Below are 17732 nucleotides of genomic sequence, written 5' to 3'. Positions count from 1 at the left end.
GTTTTATAATCAAGGTTCTCAATCATATTCCATCTATCTTCATCAATAATAAAAATAATGCAGAATATTTAATGATCATAATATATTAAATAAGTAGAAATTTCATATAATTTTTTTCAAAACAGACAATAACCATTTTAAAGAATTTTTTATTGAGCCAAAATAAATACGTGGAAACATTAGTAGACACTTTTTTACAAAAAAAGAAAAAAGAAAACATCAGTAGGCACATTCGCGAGTCTCATGTGAACATTTGGACTCAGTACTGATACTTGACTTTGTTAAACTATCATTTAATAATCATCACAACTTTCAAACCTTTCCCCAAAAACTATCAATCTTTTCTCATTAAATGTTGCTTTCTAACTAAATTTTAACCCATCTGGTGATATGACGTATGGTGCCTTTATAACTATACGTCTATACGAAGCACAGATACCCAGTTATGCACATAATGTATATTGGCATACTAGCATGACGTAAGAAGATCTTGTCTGATAGTTCTCGTACGAGATGATCCAAAATCCGTCAGAGCTCTATCATTGTCGTCCTCGTGGACAACCTATGAATAAAAATATTTTTTAAAAAAAATATAGTAAAATTTCATATTAACTGAACAGTATTGACCATTTTCAAAATAATTTTTAAATCATTAACGAACAGTCATTATTTTCGGCACTTACTCACAGTCCACACATCCCATATGTCAAAATAATGGCCAAATCATATACCTATATTTCCAATTTATAAAAACTGACAGTACTAATGTAGATTTGTATCATATGTTCAACTGTTTACGTATAATTGAAGTAAAACACACGACTGATAATTTTTGTTTTAAATTCAAATCTCGGTTAATTTAATAAGCATATCCAAAAGAAGGTTATGTAAAAAATCACACAAGATAAACTATCATTTTCAAATGTTGATATACTATGATTTTTTATATGGAAAAAGCGAAACAAAAGTTAAATGTTGATCACAGTAACTACGGTTTCAATGATAGTTTTTTTTTAAGTCCTCGGTTATAAAATGTATATAGATATGTGATAAATACTAAAAAATAATACATTTGTAATTTTCTGAAACGGAAAAACATGAAACGTGTTATTGATAGTCTGAATTTGTTAAATTAAATAACAAAAACATAATTCAGAACCTATATCACATCAATTTTACCCATAATTTAAAGAGATTTTTAAGAGCAATTTATGATACATGTAGCTGGAAAATCATCGTAACTGCTACAATCCGAGATCATGCAAGGATAGAAAACAGAGAAATGAATAAAAAAATGAGAACAACAACAAAACAAAAGGTAACCATTTATTATGATTTATTGAAATGAAAGTGGATGATACAAGAACTACAAATGTTACTAGCACTCAACGGACCATTAGATTTCATCCACTGGTCGGTTATATCCTCTGCTATCTTAACGGCGTCAAATGCCGTACCCAAGAGCCCTCTCTTCGTGAAACCCACAGTGTAGAGTCCATTCTCTCCTTTCCATCCGTTAGGAAACGGCGTCTTCGGCATTCCTTCTTTTGTGAAAAAACTATTTTCCTGTAAATTTCAAAGGATCATTTATACTTTTTCCATTACATAAAACAAATAAACACAAAAACAGGGAGAGAAGACGGTGAAAACAAGGAAAAAGACGAGAGAGTTGTTGTCTTTATACAAATATTTATAATTTTGGGGAATTCAAATAGTGAAAAAAGGTTTTAATCCATTCTGCATGGATAAAATTAGAGTTTTGGAATGTTGTTCCCTTTGTTGCATGTGTTACGTCCGTATCATAGAAAGCGATGGATGAGAAATGATAACACTAAAAACTATTACAATTATTCAATAGCCTTTGTACCTTATTTGCATGTGTGTGTCTATCAATATATTCGTATCCTTATCATTTCTACCATCACCATCACCGTTATTCTTGAAAATGAAGTTTATTTCAATTCCATGCGTATGCTATTGGTTCAAATAATTTCATCATCATCGCATATATATATGAGATCTATGTTGAAGAATGATTAGTATATGCTTTTAGTACCTTGAGCCAATCGGGTACATTACTCTTATACCCGGTCGCTAATATTATCGACTCGAACTCCATTTCTTGCCCATCCACAAACTTTGCTCCCTTCTTTGTTAATTCTTTCACCGCATGTCTCACCTAATAGTTATTAAACCATAAGACGAATCATTTATGTTAGAAAAATAAAAACAAAAGTCATAAAAATCAGCTATATTAAATAAACAAAGTACAAACGCGTGCATGAAAAAAAAGTATTTAATCTTTTCTTCCGAAAGACTTATATTCATTTATCAGGATGCTAGGTTTGATTCACATCTCTAATCTTTCTAGCTAAAAGCAGTTTAGACTTATATAAGTATTATTTAACAAGAAAACTATGATTATAAACTTACTCTAATTTGACCGGATTGTATCAAAGATATGGCGCCTACATCAAGAACCGGAGTTTTTCCGGTGGCGTTCTTGAGCTCAATTGGTCCGGTTTTGGGTCGTCGGAGGCCTAACCGGTCGGTATTGCCAAGATAAGAATTAGCAAGAAGCAGGAGAAAATTGTCCACCAGCTTTAGTGGAAACCATTTCAATAGTGTCATTGCTATTCCAAAACTCGAGAGACCAAAAAAGTCTCTTGGTAATACATGTAGCTGCGTCATTATAGTAATTAATTAAACCCGATTAGTTCAGCCTGATCATTTGTATGTACATTGATAATGAAAAACTGAACATAAATTAATTAGATGCTTACAGGGTTTCTAACAACCATATGAGGCAGAGCATTGTATCTACAAAGATCCAAGCATACCTCCATACCGGAATTTCCACAACCAACCACCAAAACCTTTCGGTTTGCAAACTCCGAACCGGATTTGTACGCACTGGTGTGAACAACCGGTCCAGTAAAATTCTTTAACCCCGGTATATCTGGTACCACCGGTTCAGCATTCTCCCCTGTTGCCACCACGAGCCACTTGGATGTGTACACAGCGTCTTGCGTCTTCACCTTCCATAGACAAGAGACGACATCGAACTCAGCTTTCTCGACGGGTTGGTTAAATACAGGTTTGATATTAAACCGGGCAGCGTAAGACTCAATGTAAGAGATGAATTGTTGCTTGGAGGGGTATCTCGGGAAGTTTTTGGGGAACTTCATAAGAGGAAGCTCGCAAAAGTGTTTAGGGAGGTGGAGCTTAAGACGGTCGTAGGTACGTTTTTGCCATAAAGAAGCTAAGCAATCGGTTCTCTCCAGTATAACCGATGGCACGCCTCGGTTTGACAAACACGCCGCTACGGATAAACCGGACGGACCGGCACCAACGATGATCGGACCGTTAACAAAGATTGGACTATGCTCAGCTTCTAAACAAGAGTTCATGTTTGATTAACAAGAGATGGTAACTAATGAAAAAGGAGAAGAAAGAAAGAAAGAAGCTGTCTATCTTTTCTCTGACGGTCACACGCACCTAAGAAGTTACCTGTTTTAGGGCTTCCCTTGAATGTTTATCGGGAAATACCAAGAAGCGAAGTTGGTAAATATAAGATGAGGTGTAAATGGTAGAGATAGAGAGAGTGAGAAGGCGTGAGAGAAAAGGAAAGGATTGTGTGTGTGTGTTTTTCAATGTAAATGGGTTTTATGGGGTTTTTATCTTCTTGTTGTTTGGGTATTGAGTTGATGTGTAACTGTATAGTGTAGGGAGCAGAGTAGGTCTAAGATGGGTGAAAATGGTGCAGATATTAAATATAACCACTTGTATAATCTTTGCCATAAATTATTTTCTAGTAGTCAAACTGTATTTTTCTACTAATAATGACTAGATTTGCTGCTATAAATGTCACTTAAGAAAATTCTTCTGAACTTTGAACAAGATAAAACTTTAAAATAAACTAGAGTTTGATCCGCGCATCCGCGCGGGTATTCATTTTTGGTGTACAAAATTTTTTTTATCTTATATAAATGGTAATATATATATATATATATATATATATATATATTAAATAATTATTTAATATATTTCGAAACACAATCATTTTAGAATTTATAATGAATAATTTTATTTTATTTTTTGATCCGTCAATTGTTACAATCCTATTTTTAAAATATAACTCGTGTATTCGTGCAAATGTATTTTTTATGGATCAAAATTTTAATGTAAAATAAAATGGTTATCTATTTTTATATTTGATTTATACGATTAAATAATTCAATATATTATTTAAAATTTTGTGGTTTATATTATGTATTTTTATAACACTTTTATGTTTTTAGACGTAGTTAATATACCAAAATAAAAATAACCACCCCGTAATAATAAAATCTTGTTACATTTTTGACATTGATTAAGTATAATTTATTGTTTACCCAGATTATAAGAAACATTTTTTAAATAAATAAACATAATTAAACTATAAAAGACAAGAATGCTAAAATGTAGTTAAATTTATTACTTCAGTGACATTCAAATGTAAATAATTTTGAAAACTAAGGGACAATTTATATTGGTACTTCTCTTTTAATAATAGAGATAGTGTTCATCTGAAAGTTTAAACATTGTCTTTCAAGTTTAACAGTACAAACACCCCCCTTAATATATTCTGTATGATATTTGTGTTGAAGTGTTTCATGGTGTAGAATCTGTAGATAGATTTTAATACTTGAAAACTATCATTATATTCATCCTGTTTTTAGATTTTTATAATTAATCTTCTACTGAAAGTTTGTTGAGGTTAAGATAGTATTATAGAAGACTCATGTAATTTAACTTCCTACTAATTAACATTTCTTAAACAAAGGTCTCTATAGATATGGTCTTATGACCCTTTTTCCATCATTTGTATTCATTGTAGATCACTTTAAAATAACCTTTCTTACAAAAGGAATAAATGTGCATAACTGTAAGCTCTTCCACTATACTTTTGCCAAAAAAAAAGGTGATAAGAATCCAAATGTCACTAGAAGAACAGATGTTTCAGGATTATTTATATGAATATGTTAAGCCAATATTAATGAGGTCAGACTTACATACGAATTATTTAGATAATTTGCGTTTTATAGCTTTATCGATATTATCTACTTCTCTTTAGAAGGGGTAACAATTAATGAGGATTGTACCAAACACATAATTAATACTCCCTCCGGATACAAGTGTATGATGTTCTATCTTTTTATTGTGATATTTTAAGATATAACTAATGTATTTATTTTAAAAATTTAAACATAAATTAGAAAGTAAAATAATAAGTGGTGAAACTTTATTGATATAACCAAAAAGTAACAATTAAAATAGTGTATTTATTGTTTTTTAATATGTGTAAAACTTTAAACATTGTACATTTAAATCCAGAAGGAGTATTAATAAGTAGATATGTGGAAAATGTAATTGCGTTGCGCATGACTGACCACTCCTTCGCTAAAATGTCAACTAATGCAGCCTACCTCCACTTCCCCTACGAACCTTTGAAGTTGCAATATAAATACTATTAAACATACTATATGCAAATGCATCATTTTTCAAAGAAACTTATACATTATGAATCATTTAATCCTACTACCAATCACATATATGCATAAATGGCTTTCTACTAACAGATTTCAGCTATATTTAATATGATGAAATTGATAATATTATGCTGATAGAATCAAAACCATGAGATTAAGAAATCATTATTAATTAAACCAATACATTGGGATCTCACTCATCCAGGCTTTAAAGCCAAATAAGGTAATGTTATTTTAAGTGCTTCTTATTACTTGTTTAAGATAATTTGCGTTAATTTGTATGCTAGATATATATATACACGTAATTTATAGGTAGAGTGCAGTCTACGCGAAAGAATGGACTGAAATATTATTTATAAGAAAAGAGAGAATGTGTTATATTTTAAAATGCTTGCGCATGTAGTGTTTTAAGAGGTAAATCAATGGTTTGGTGCATGCTAATTGCTAAACTTTTCATTGAATAAGGTTTGACATTATTATGAATATCATTTAACACAATTAAGACGTAAATTAAAAGATATCATACGTAAATGGTTAAAAAGCCAACCACATTATCTTACTTTCAGGGTATTTCTTTAATGGAAACACAAATTAGACGTACATTTGACCTGTGTGCTACATGGACCCAAATAAACACAAATGTTTACTACAATCAACTAAAAATTGTTTACTGTAAAATATAAGTAAATGACTGTACGTCTTCATACTAACAATATTTAATTAGCATGCCAAGCTTTTTTCATGTATCATGCTTATCTATGGTACTCCGCATATATCTCTAATGATATATGCTCAAATGATCTACTATGCAATTAATTTATAATTAAGTAATTTACAAAAATATATCACATATATGTGGTGTTATTGTTATGTATGATAATTTTTCCACAAACACACGCGAGTCTCTCAAATGGAAACTCTTCTATCATCTCTCTTATTTCCAATATTTTGGTTTATTTTAATTATGAGAGATTTTATAGAGACCCGTAGTGTAATGCTCTTATACACAATACATATTTACAATCAAAAAACTTATAGACTCATTATGTATGCATGCTTGGTATAGTAGAATGGGCCTTGTTTTTCTTTGTTAACTAAAATGGTCCTAAACTTACAGTTCAATAGAGCCTAGACTCATGACTAATCTAGGAGAAAATTACAAGCTATGCAAGTGTATCAGCTACTAGTAATTTACTTTACATGCATGTATTGATGGTCCCTTTGGTTAGACGAGGAATATTGTGGATCTTGGATGGATCAACATCAGCGATGCTGTATAAACTATCGATAATGGCAAAACAAGAATATTATATACTGTAGACAAAAGATTTTAGGTCCTACACAAGCGTCATATATCTTCCTCTGGCATCTTTCAAATTTCTCATTCTGCATCCTCCCGACTCAGTGCTCTTTGGAATTTTTCTGTCAGGCTTGAATTTCTCCCTCATTTTGTCTCATCATAGATCATAGTTACATGACCACACATATATATACACATACATTGTATAATACTACGCAGGCTAGGAAGCTGATATATCTTAATTGGTAATTTTGGATCGATATGCAGTATGTTAGTATTGGACTATTACTCTTGACGTCGTATATAGCATTTCTAAGTAATTAAGTAACTCATATCAACATAAGTCACTTATTCTGTAAATTTAGTTAAATGAATTTTAGTATGGTACTAGATGTGGTATTGTATATGTTAATGATTGTTTAGTAACTTGGTTCAAACGAACAAAGAAAAACATGGTTCAAACGAGCAGTGGATGTGTGAATGAAAATGTTTTCAAAACTTTTGGGTTTATTCATGGTTTACATACTTCTACAGAATATACAAAGAATTCATTTATGGCCGAAAAATAATTGAACTACCACTAAAAGTGTCTCAAGTCCAAATTTTAGACTTAACCGCTATTAACTCCGACCGATTCAGGAAACCCGGATTTAGCATCCATGTCATATTAATCCACTTTCTATAATTTTTTTGTGAAAGGCCATGTAAATTTTAATTTGTACACACATGATATCTTATCCAAGATATGATCTTTTTATCCGTAGTAATGTATGAAAAAAATAGAATAGTATATGATGGATGGTGCTTAACTACTTATATAATTAAATGTATTTTTGTGTGAAGCATGACATCAATGTCCTCTGGTTTTTCAGCAAATTAATAATAAAATAAATTTACGTAATGTATAAAACTGTCCCAGAATACATGAAGATTTCTAAAACTGGTTTCCATTTGCAAGTATCTCCCAAAATGAGATAGGGACATTTTTGTTTTGATGAGTGCGGAACTACTTTAAAAAACCAAATACGTTAACTAAACAGATAGATCACAAGCGTCTGTAGTCCAACGGTTAGGATAATTGCCTTCCAAGCAATAGACCCGGGTTCGACTCCCGGCAGACGCATGGATTTTGTCTTTTATTTCCATCTGGGCATTCAAAAAATTTACTATGTTGTTGGTTCAAATAATTCAAAGTTTTTTTTTTCAAATATCCCATGCCTATGTTGTTGGTTCAAATAATTCATCATCACACTTATAGACAAGAACACGAGGAAGAATGATTAGACGTACTTGAGCCAATCGGGTGCACTACTCTTACACCCGGTCGCAAATATTATTGACTCAAATTCTATTTCCTTCCCGTCCAAACTTTGCTCACTTCTTCGTTATATTTTCCCACCGCATGTGTCACCTAGTGTTCATTAACCACAAGAAGAGTCATTTACTATGTTAGAAAATTTTAAACAGAAACTCATAACAATATTCAGCTATATTCATAATCACAAAATACAAACACACGCATGTAATAAGTTCAATATTACTAGGCAGTGCTGGCTATAAGGCTGTGATGCGAGTGCGCATTGGATCCTACATTTTTTTATATAAATTTCTTTACTATTTTAGGATCTGTAATTTTGAAATTCTTATAAACAAGTATACAACTTTTAAATTCACTCATGAAAGGCCCATTTTGTTCTAACCCAGGTCTGTTACCAGGATGCTACGTTTACTTCACTTCACTTCATATCTCTAGACTCTAATCTGTTTAGCTATAGAAGACTAATTTTTTTATGTAACAAAAAACTAGAATTATGAACTTACTCTAATTGACCGGATTGTATCAAAGATATGGCGCCTACATCAAGAACCGGAGTTTTTCAGGTGGCGTTCTTAAGCTGAATTGGTCCGGTTTTAGGTCCTCGGAGGCCTAGCCGGTCGGTATTGTCCAGCGTAGAATTAGCAAGAAGCACAAGCAAACTGTCCACCAGTTTTAGTAGTGTCATTTGTTATTCCAAAACTCGATAGACCAAAACAGTGTCTTGGTAATACATGCACGTGCGTCATTATAATAGTTAATTAAACCAGATCAGCTCAGCATAGTCTTCTTTTTGTTTTTTGGGTCGAAATATTAAATTCTCAGCATAATCATGATAGTGAACTTTGATAATGAGCAACCTCTAAACACAGTTAATTAATTACAGAGTTTCTAACGACCATATGAGGCAGATCATTGTATGTACAAAGATTCAAGCACATCTTAATACCGGAATATCTACAGCCAACCACCAAAACCTTCAGGTTTGCAAACTCCAAACCGGAAATGTATGCACTGCCATTGGTGTGAACAACCGGTCCAGTAAAATTCTCCAAAGCGGATATTTCTGATACCCCCGGTTCAGCGTTCTCCCGTGGGTTCAATTAATAATATAAACTATGCTTTCTGCTAATTTCAGTTTGTTAGGGACTTATATGATAGTTGTTCAAAAAATAAAATAAAAAGGGGACTTATATGATTATATTCCCCTATTTAATAATAATATTCCCGAAAAATGTCTAAAAATTATCAAAATTTTCTGAACGCATTGCAAGAAATGGCTACAAAAGAAAAATAATCATTTTCGACAAAAATAAAATATAACAAAATCCTAGTGAAAAATAGAAAAGGGGAAGAAGTTGACGGGTGAACAACGGTAGCCAATAGGAGATTACAACAGTACCCCTTAAGAGATTATAAAACAGAGTTTGAACACCTCACTTTCTTTTCTTGTTCGCTCTCTTCCTCTCGCAACTCGAAGCACTTTCGTTTCTTCTTCGCTCTCTTCCTCTCGAACTCGAAGTCTTACAGAAGCTGGGTTTCTGACATCGCTAACAACAAAACCGGTAACTAAATGCAATTTCTTTGATTCTTCTTGACGAACTGATCATAGCGAAAGAGAAAGTTACGATCTTTTCTTTAGTTGGTTAGTTAGGTTTACGTGTAGATCAAGTTAGGTTACGCGATTCTTTCTGAAAGATTGTTTCAGTTTGGATTTGATCATGGCAAAGTTTCTTTTTTTTGCTAAGTAGTATCAATCTTCTTTGATAATGTGTATAGGTATGGATAACCAAGCGAAATGCTGCCTGGGCGCAATGATCCAGAAAACAGAAGAACAGGTGTTTGAGGGTAGCTACGTGATTCATGGGAAGGATGAGAACGAGAGTCTAATCAAATTTATGTTCTTGGAACTTGATCTTCAAAATTGTAAAGATGTTTACGAAGCTTTGGACAATTTCGTCGGAGGAGTCGACAAAAACACAGTATTAACTCTCTGGCCCTTTTCTTGAATTTGATGATATGCTTGTATAGCTAAGGTTATGATAGATAGATATGTTTTTTAAATTGGCAGGTGAATCTGAAGGAAAACGAAATGGACGAGGCATCACTTATGATGATCAAGGTTTGTGTTGATAGCGATCATGATAAAAGTTGCACATTCAAAACCCATAAAGAAGCTACCTTTGAAAGCTTTAAGGTACACGTACGTTATACTTCTTCGTGTTCTTTATTACTGAGATCCGTATCTTAATGAGCAAAAAAAAAAACCCATCGTTTTGTTTTATAGGATGATGTGGCTGAATACTTTGGCGTTGAGGAGCATCGCCTCCGGTTCTACACTTCCGAAGCTGCCTCAAGTCTCGTTCTCTCAAGAAGCTATTCTGCTACAGTAGAGCAAGTGGTCAAGTCTGATACAGTGTTGGTCAAGTTTGATACAAAGCCAGGAGTAACCGGTATCTGTGACCTGTGCCCAAGGGTCAATTTAGATGATGTCCTGGATATGGAAGACTATGGGCGAGAACCGAGAGTCATCAAACCAAAAGCAACAAAAAGGCCATCCAAGAGGTACAACAAGTAGACAAACAAGCCTTCTTTGTCAGATCCTGGTTGCTTCATCACCATCTTAACTCAGCCTATTTGCACTATCTTCTTCCTCTCTATGTTGCCATTTTGAGATTTGTTAATGGGGTCATCACTTGCATTGTAAATGACTAATAGCATTGTAAATCAGAAAAGAATAACACAATAATTCAGGCAGGAAACATGTGTCATATTATTATTGTTTTTGACTATATTTGTTTTACAAGAGAATGTCTGATACTAAGGATTTGATCACCGTGCTTGGTTATGCTTTAGTTTAATCAGAAGAACGCAATGCTCAGTTTCATCCTGAGAAATGTGATGCGACTCGTTTAGCTGAAAGAAAAATCCAATTAAATATCCAAAACAAACCATAAAATACAGAGATTGGTTATCACAATACAAAGTTTGAGATAAGACATAGACATAAGAAGAATTAAAAAGCAAGAAGTGAAAGAAACCAATCACAAGCGCACAAACTCAAGCCGACATGTGCAACCACAACTCATCCTGGACATCAAGTCTATCAGTGTACGGTATTTCTCCCTCAAATTGGTGATTTTTCGGTATAATGTCATCTTCTTTAGGTGTTTTGACTTGTCTAAAATGTAAATCGCCGCTTCTTTCTCTGCTTCTGTTCCTCTGTACCCAATCCACTCAACAATTTCGAGACTAGACACCAAACATTCAGGAACACAACACGGTTTCTCCCATTGAACTTCAAAACCCCTTTGAGCTTCAAAATCCCACTGAGGCCCACACTCTCTGAACATGCCGCAGTTTTTCTGAGATATCAACAAAATGAAAAACAAAAATATATATAAGTATGGGGAAAAAAAAATAAAATGGAAGCATTATTTATGTATGTAGCAAGATAACTTACTCGACTTAACCTCAAAACTCGCAGTTTAGGGGAATGTCTTAGTACAAGAGACAACCAATCTGAAGAGCAATTAGTGCATAGCTCTAGATACTCGACCTGACAGAGAAACTCAAAAGATTTTGGCGTCGTGGCTCCTGAAGTAAGACATAAGGAAAGATGTTTGGCTGAAGTTAGACATCCCATAAGCTTCTCGGAGTCCTCTTGTCTAATCTTGATTTCTGCCTTAACCAGCTTAGGCATTTTCACTAATGAACGGAAGTGACCAAATTTATCCAAAACTTTCAAGGTCTTTAGAGCAGGAGCATTAACGACATACTCGCAGTCATATATTAACCCATCGCTATCTGGTCTTTGCATGATGTACAAGTTTTGCAATGACGGGATCGCAATTGCGAAGGTTGTCACACGGTCTTCCGACCATCGACATACAGTCAGCGTTTCGAGGATAGGGCAAGCGGATAAAAGCCTATGAACGAGTCCATCCCTAGAGACGAATTTGACACATACAAGGGACAGAGTCTTGAGTGTCTGGAGAAATACTGTCGAAGGAATATCGCAAATCGACACTTGTTGGAGACATAAAACCACGAGTCCTTTACATGTAAATAAACTCCTAGGACACGGCAGCAATGAAGTGCGGCGGAAACCGTAACGAAGAAGCTCGAGATCACGAACCTGTCTAGCTGCTGCGATACTAACCCATCTTTCATTTTCTTCAGGGTCATAGCTATTCTCATCGAGTCTGAGGTTGAGTGTTTCTAGAACTGGAGCCTTGCTTAGCATCAGAAAGTTGTTGATCAAATCTGAACTTGACGCGTCAAGCCTTGGAACAAGTTTCCACAGAGAACGCCATCGTTTTGACACAAGACTCGTACCCACAACTTCTTTCGTATTCTCTATCAATGACAGTATCTTCACGAGCAAATCGTCACTCAGCTCACATATAATGCTCATATTTAAACCAACCAACCCCTCCAAACTCGATATATATAAATTCGAATTTGCCTTGGATTCTATTGGGAACCAGATCGAATCCTAGCAAATCTACAAAAATAATTCGTAAATTTTATGAGAAAAAGATCTAACCTTTCTTTTTAATAGGGAAAATAAAAGAGCTAACCTTTTTCTTTCGTCTGTCTCGTAAACAAGCTTTGATCTCTCTTCCAGAGATTATGTTTGGTTTTTCTTCTTTTTTCTTCGGCCATTCGTTATATATTAAAAACCCAACTGGGCTATTAATTAAAGAAAATAAGATACGTCTTTACCAAATCTCTTAACCAAGTATATCTTTTCAATTATGTTTTACAATTTCCTCAACCAACAATGAAATAATAGATAATTTATTTTTATAAAAAATAAATAAATGTTAAAGAGCGGAGAAACAACAACATAAAAGGATAATTGGCAATAATTCAAAACAAATTATTGGAAATATGATTTTAATTTTCCCAACAAAAAGTCCTTTAACATATGGTATCATGTAAGGTACTCTTATCCAAAATATGTTATGTTATTCGTACTGTATGAAAAAAGAAAATAAAAAGTTTAATGGATATTGTCAAGTACATATCAAAAGTGTACTTATGTTAAGTACCTCCCGTAAAATCTAGAGTCTCAAAAGTGTATCTTAAGTCAAGTACAAAACAATCTAGTCTTATGTCAAGTACAAAAGATGAGACATGGACGTCTTTGTCTTGACCATTCCGTAATATTTTACTTTGCCAACTAAGAGAAAATAAAAATGCTGAAGAATGCGTCTGTAAAGTTTAATTGGGTTAAAGGACGGTGTGGGCTTAGTTGGGGCCCAATAGCGTTAGTCCACAGTTATAACATGTCCATAGATGTGTGATAAATAAAAATAATGCATTTGTAATTTTCTGAACAGAACATTTCCAAAACGGAAAAACTAGAAATGTGTTATTGATAGTATGAGTTTATTAAATTAAATATACAGCTATTTCGCATAAATTTACCCATAATTTAAAGAGATTTTTAAGAGCAATTTTCGATACATGGTAGCTGAAAATCATGGTAACTAGTACTACATATTTCTTAAATCAATGACAGTATCTTCCTGAGATAACGTCACTCAGCTCACATTACTGCTCATATTTAGACCAACTAACCCTCCAAACTTGATATATTAAACTGATTTTGCCTTGGATTCAATTGGGAACCAGATCGAACCCTAGTAAATCCAGAATAAGAATCACCAAAACTTTGTAAATTTTATGAAAGAAAATACTTTTAATCGGGAAAATAAAAAGAGCTAACCTCTTTCTTTCGTTTGGCTTGATTTCTCTTCCAGAAATTAGGTTTGGTTTTGATTAGCTCAGTCCAGATAAGTTCATACTTCCATTGTTTTGGTTAAGATAAGTCTTTACCAAATCACTTAATATATTTTCAACTATGTTTTACAATTTCCTCAACCAGCAATGAAATAATTATATTCCTTACCTTAAAAAACGTTCAATAGTTAAAACAAGAAAATAATATGATTTAATAAATGATTTAACAAATTATATTCAGATTATTATTTTAACATATAATTTAATAAATTATGTTCACTTTATTACTTATAAAAGTATTGAATCAAGAAAACAAAATTTCTTAAGTTTTGTCTTTTTATTTTTCTTACTAATTTTAAAAAATTACAAAACATATAACTTCACTATTTATTTTATTTTATGTATCATGTAAAATAATATTAAGAACAAATCTGTATTTTTTTTATTCTCGATTATTTGTATCAATCAAAATAGATGATATATCCGCAGATATTTATGAAATATCTGTATATTTTTCGTATACGTATTTTCGGAGCAAAAAAATCAAAAATTAAATATCTACATATAGCATATAAAACTAATCACAAATATTAAAAATATTGATAGTATTTGCTCAATGTCCACCCGTATTTCTTTGTACCCAATAATACTCAACATTTTCAAAGCATTATACTAAACATGCAGGAACACAACGTTGTCGCTCCTATGTTATCCACTTCTCTATAGTTTTCTTGTGAACGGCCAAGTAAAATTTAAGTATGATAAAATGATATTCTTACATGATACGTTATCCAAAATATGCTATTTTACTCGTACTGCATGAAAAAAGAATATAATAAAAAGTTTAATGGATGTTGTCAAGTACATACCTGCCAAAAGTGTTATCTTATGTCATTCATGCATCTCCCAAAAAATCTACAGTCTCAAAAGTGCATCTTATGGCAAATACCAAAGATGAGACAGGGACGTCTTTGCGGAACAGTATCACGACAAAAAAAGTTAAATAAAAACACCAAACAAAAGCGTCTGTAGTCCAACGGTTAGGATAATTGCCTTCCAAGCAATAGACCCGGGTTCGACTCCCGGCAGACGCAATTTTATTTAACTCCTAATTTCTTTTTTTTGGCCAAAATTATCCTCTAATTTCAAATTTCAAATTTCAATCTAAGAAGTAGAAGATCACACTCCCCTCTTATTTTCCACCCTCAATTTAAAGTATGGCAATAGTGAACTCTCTAAGATAGAGAAGGTTGGAGATGTGTGGGCTTAGTTGAGGCCCAGTATCTATTAGACCCCCAATAGCGTTACTGAACAGAGTCTCCTATATAAAAGCCTCCCTTCAACTTTTTGTTTCCTTCTTTGTCCTTACAACGCCGGATCTGTCTCCCCTTCGTTCTCGCCGTACTATAGTTTACTAGATTCTCCGAGCAACCGGCGTCGGCGATGGGAACTGGGAGAGAAGCCAGCGTATCGCTAGATGGAGTCAGAGACAAAAACATGATGCAGCTGAAGAAACTCAACACTGTTCTGTTCCCTGTTCGCTACAACGACAAGTACTACGCTGACGCAATCTCATCCGGCGAATTCACTAAGCTCGGTTCGTCTTCTGTCTTTATGGATCAATGTTCTCTTCCCTTTAATAGAATAGAGTTAGTTGCTTTGGGAGTGATGAGCTGTTATGTGATTAGGCTTTGGTAGACAAGTTAGAAGATTCTATAAAAGAGATGCCTTTTCAATTTAATCTGGTTGCCTTCTTTTTTAAACAGTTGTTACTTATGAGCTGTTATGTGATTTGGCCAATTCAGTTGCATCTCTTGTCTCTATTGATGTTTTTTTTTTTGCTTCTTCTCAGCTTATTACAGTGACATATGTGTTGGAGCTATTGCTTGTCGGCTGGAGACGAAAGGAGGGACCATGAGAGTGTATATAATGACTCTTGGTGTTCTTGCACCCTACCGTGGCATTGGCATTGGTAAGTCATAAATCTATTGAATCATGTTCATAAATAGAGTTTCATTCTTTTCTATAGCGAAACTTTATTTCAATAACTTGTTTTTTTTTTTCTTTAGGTTCAAAGCTATTGAATCATGTTCTTGACATGTGCACCAAGCAAAATGTGTCTGAGATATACTTGCATGTTCAGACGAACAACGAAGCTGCGATCAAGTTCTACAAGAAGTTTGGGTTTGAGATCACAGATACCATTCCAGACTATTACATCAACATCGAGCCTAGAGACTGTTATGTCGTCACCAAGTCCTTTGCTCAAATCTGAAGACAACAAATGATGACAGTAAACGTGACTTGGGGGAAGCCATTCCTCCCCCCCACAGTTTGTTTGCTCAATTTTCAAGTCTATTCTTAACGTTACAATGCGTCTGTTCCCTAAGTTTTGCTTGTTTTTGATGACCTTAACTGATGTTTCTCTGTACCTAGTGATCTGTTACCCCCTTGGTTTTGGACCTTTTGATTGGGGAAGTTTTGACTTTGCAACTCTTATTTTACTTAACTAAGCCAATTCAACATTCTTGCTCTGATTCTCATATTCATACAAAGCAAAAAATGCAGCAGATGAAACGTCTGCTGATCTGAGCGCTAAGATCAATATGCAAACAAACTGTGGGGCTACATGAATGTATATGCCTTACATGAATATATATGCCTTGATATATCTTTGGCCAAGAGAACGCTTCGGAAGTCTTTAAAGGAATGTCAAAGAAGATGTTTGGAAACCTACATGTATATATATGCCTTGCACAAGCTTGATTAGCCAATACTGAAGCACGGGCTGAGGAAGCAGAATCCAAATACCAAAAGCTAGACGAAAGCATAAAGGAGCTCCAAGACACTCTAGAAAAGTTATCATCGGTTGTGACACACTTGAGGGACTCAGATCTTCAACTAGAACATGCATTTACAGCCGTTGATGCAAGTATAGAAAAGCAAAATCTGTTATACTCTACTGTTTCTGATATGGAGGATGTGATCAAGGATCTAAATCCAAAGTCTTGAAGGCTGAAAACAAGGCTGACTCTGTTTTTTTTACTAGGGATGGGCGTTCGGATTTAGGTTTTATTCGGGTTTCGGATTAAAAATTACAGTCAAATTCGGATATTTATTAATTTTAATTCGGGTTCGGATAATCCGATTACATTATTTTTTAAATTTTAAATTTATATATACTTTAAATTTTTCAAAATCTAAAAATAAAAAAATATATTACATATAAATTCGAAAAAAATATATGCCAAAATACTTAGAGAAATTCCCTTAGACAGACTTTTTAGTTTATTTTCACAAAAATAGATTTCCAAGGAGAAAAACGACCAAAAGAGGTTTAATTGAAGAGTAAATATGCATTTATACCCTTAGGGTTAATTAATTTAAGACTTAGGATTTAGAGTTAAGGGGTTGGGTTTTGGGATGAGTTCAAAATTTTAAAAATAAAAGAACTAAAATTAAAATTTTAAAAATAAAAAAAAAGCTATTTTGGTCATTTTATTTTTGAAATGCTATTTTTGTGACAAAAAATTAAAAAGGTCTATTTGAGAGGATTGACCAAATACTTAAGTTTAACATATAAATTGGTTTGACTTGAATATTTGGATAGAAAATCAACAGATATTTTCAAATATTTTTTTTGTGTTCTGAGTTTTGTTTAGTAATTTTAGACATTTACTTTGCACTATTTGTATATATTTTTAAATATTCAAATATTTTGAACAACTTCAAATCATCTTATATATTTAATATATTTATATATATTAAATCTAAAAATATTTAATATATTTAAGTATGTAAATCAATTTTGGATATATTCGGGTGCCCGAAGTAT

At 33.2% G+C, this 17732-nt stretch overlaps 4 protein-coding genes and 2 non-coding genes across 6 annotated transcripts; 4 read left to right on the top strand and 2 right to left on the bottom strand.

Moving 5' to 3' along the window:
• Positions 1-1309: 1309 nt before the first annotated feature.
• Positions 1310-3897, bottom strand: LOC125581404 (probable indole-3-pyruvate monooxygenase YUCCA4). The gene is made up of 4 exons (XM_048746775.1): positions 2784-3897; positions 2434-2682; positions 2057-2179; positions 1310-1566 (listed from the first exon to the last, which is right to left on the bottom strand). The coding sequence occupies exons 1-4, from the start codon at positions 3408-3410 to the stop codon at positions 1330-1332; spliced, it is 1236 nt and encodes a 411-aa protein (XP_048602732.1). The 5' UTR covers positions 3411-3897; the 3' UTR covers positions 1310-1329.
• Positions 3898-7531: 3634 nt separating this feature from the next.
• LOC111204494 lies at positions 7532-10949 on the top strand. The gene is made up of 4 exons (XM_022699402.2): positions 7532-9711; positions 9926-10128; positions 10218-10343; positions 10434-10949. Exons 2-4 carry the CDS (start codon positions 9928-9930, stop codon positions 10722-10724), a joined length of 618 nt encoding a protein of 205 aa, XP_022555123.1. The 5' UTR covers positions 7532-9711; positions 9926-9927; the 3' UTR covers positions 10725-10949.
• TRNAG-UCC lies at positions 7883-7954 on the top strand. Its single transcript has one exon. It is a non-coding gene; the product is annotated as a tRNA-Gly (tRNA).
• A 114-nt stretch (positions 10950-11063) lies between the features above and the next one.
• On the bottom strand, positions 11064-12875 carry LOC111204493 (putative FBD-associated F-box protein At5g56440). The gene is made up of 3 exons (XM_022699398.2): positions 12730-12875; positions 11610-12653; positions 11064-11511 (listed from the first exon to the last, which is right to left on the bottom strand). The coding sequence occupies exons 2-3, from the start codon at positions 12561-12563 to the stop codon at positions 11191-11193; spliced, it is 1275 nt and encodes a 424-aa protein (XP_022555119.1). The 5' UTR covers positions 12564-12653; positions 12730-12875; the 3' UTR covers positions 11064-11190.
• Positions 12876-14919: 2044 nt separating this feature from the next.
• TRNAG-UCC lies at positions 14920-14991 on the top strand. The gene has a single exon. It is a non-coding gene; the product is annotated as a tRNA-Gly (tRNA).
• A 248-nt stretch (positions 14992-15239) lies between these two features.
• Positions 15240-16434, top strand: LOC125581403 (N-alpha-acetyltransferase 50-like). Its single transcript, XM_048746773.1, has 3 exons — positions 15240-15494; positions 15750-15869; positions 15967-16434. Exons 1-3 carry the CDS (start codon positions 15341-15343, stop codon positions 16170-16172), a joined length of 480 nt encoding a protein of 159 aa, XP_048602730.1. The 5' UTR covers positions 15240-15340; the 3' UTR covers positions 16173-16434.
• Positions 16435-17732: the final 1298 nt, after the last annotated feature.

This window comes from Brassica napus, chromosome C2 (assembly GCF_020379485.1).
Source record: "Brassica napus cultivar Da-Ae chromosome C2, Da-Ae, whole genome shotgun sequence".
In the NCBI taxonomy this organism is placed as follows: Eukaryota; Viridiplantae; Streptophyta; class Magnoliopsida; order Brassicales; family Brassicaceae; genus Brassica; species Brassica napus.
Note: the sequence above shows the minus strand (reverse complement) of the source record. Positions and strands in the feature narration are given on the sequence as shown.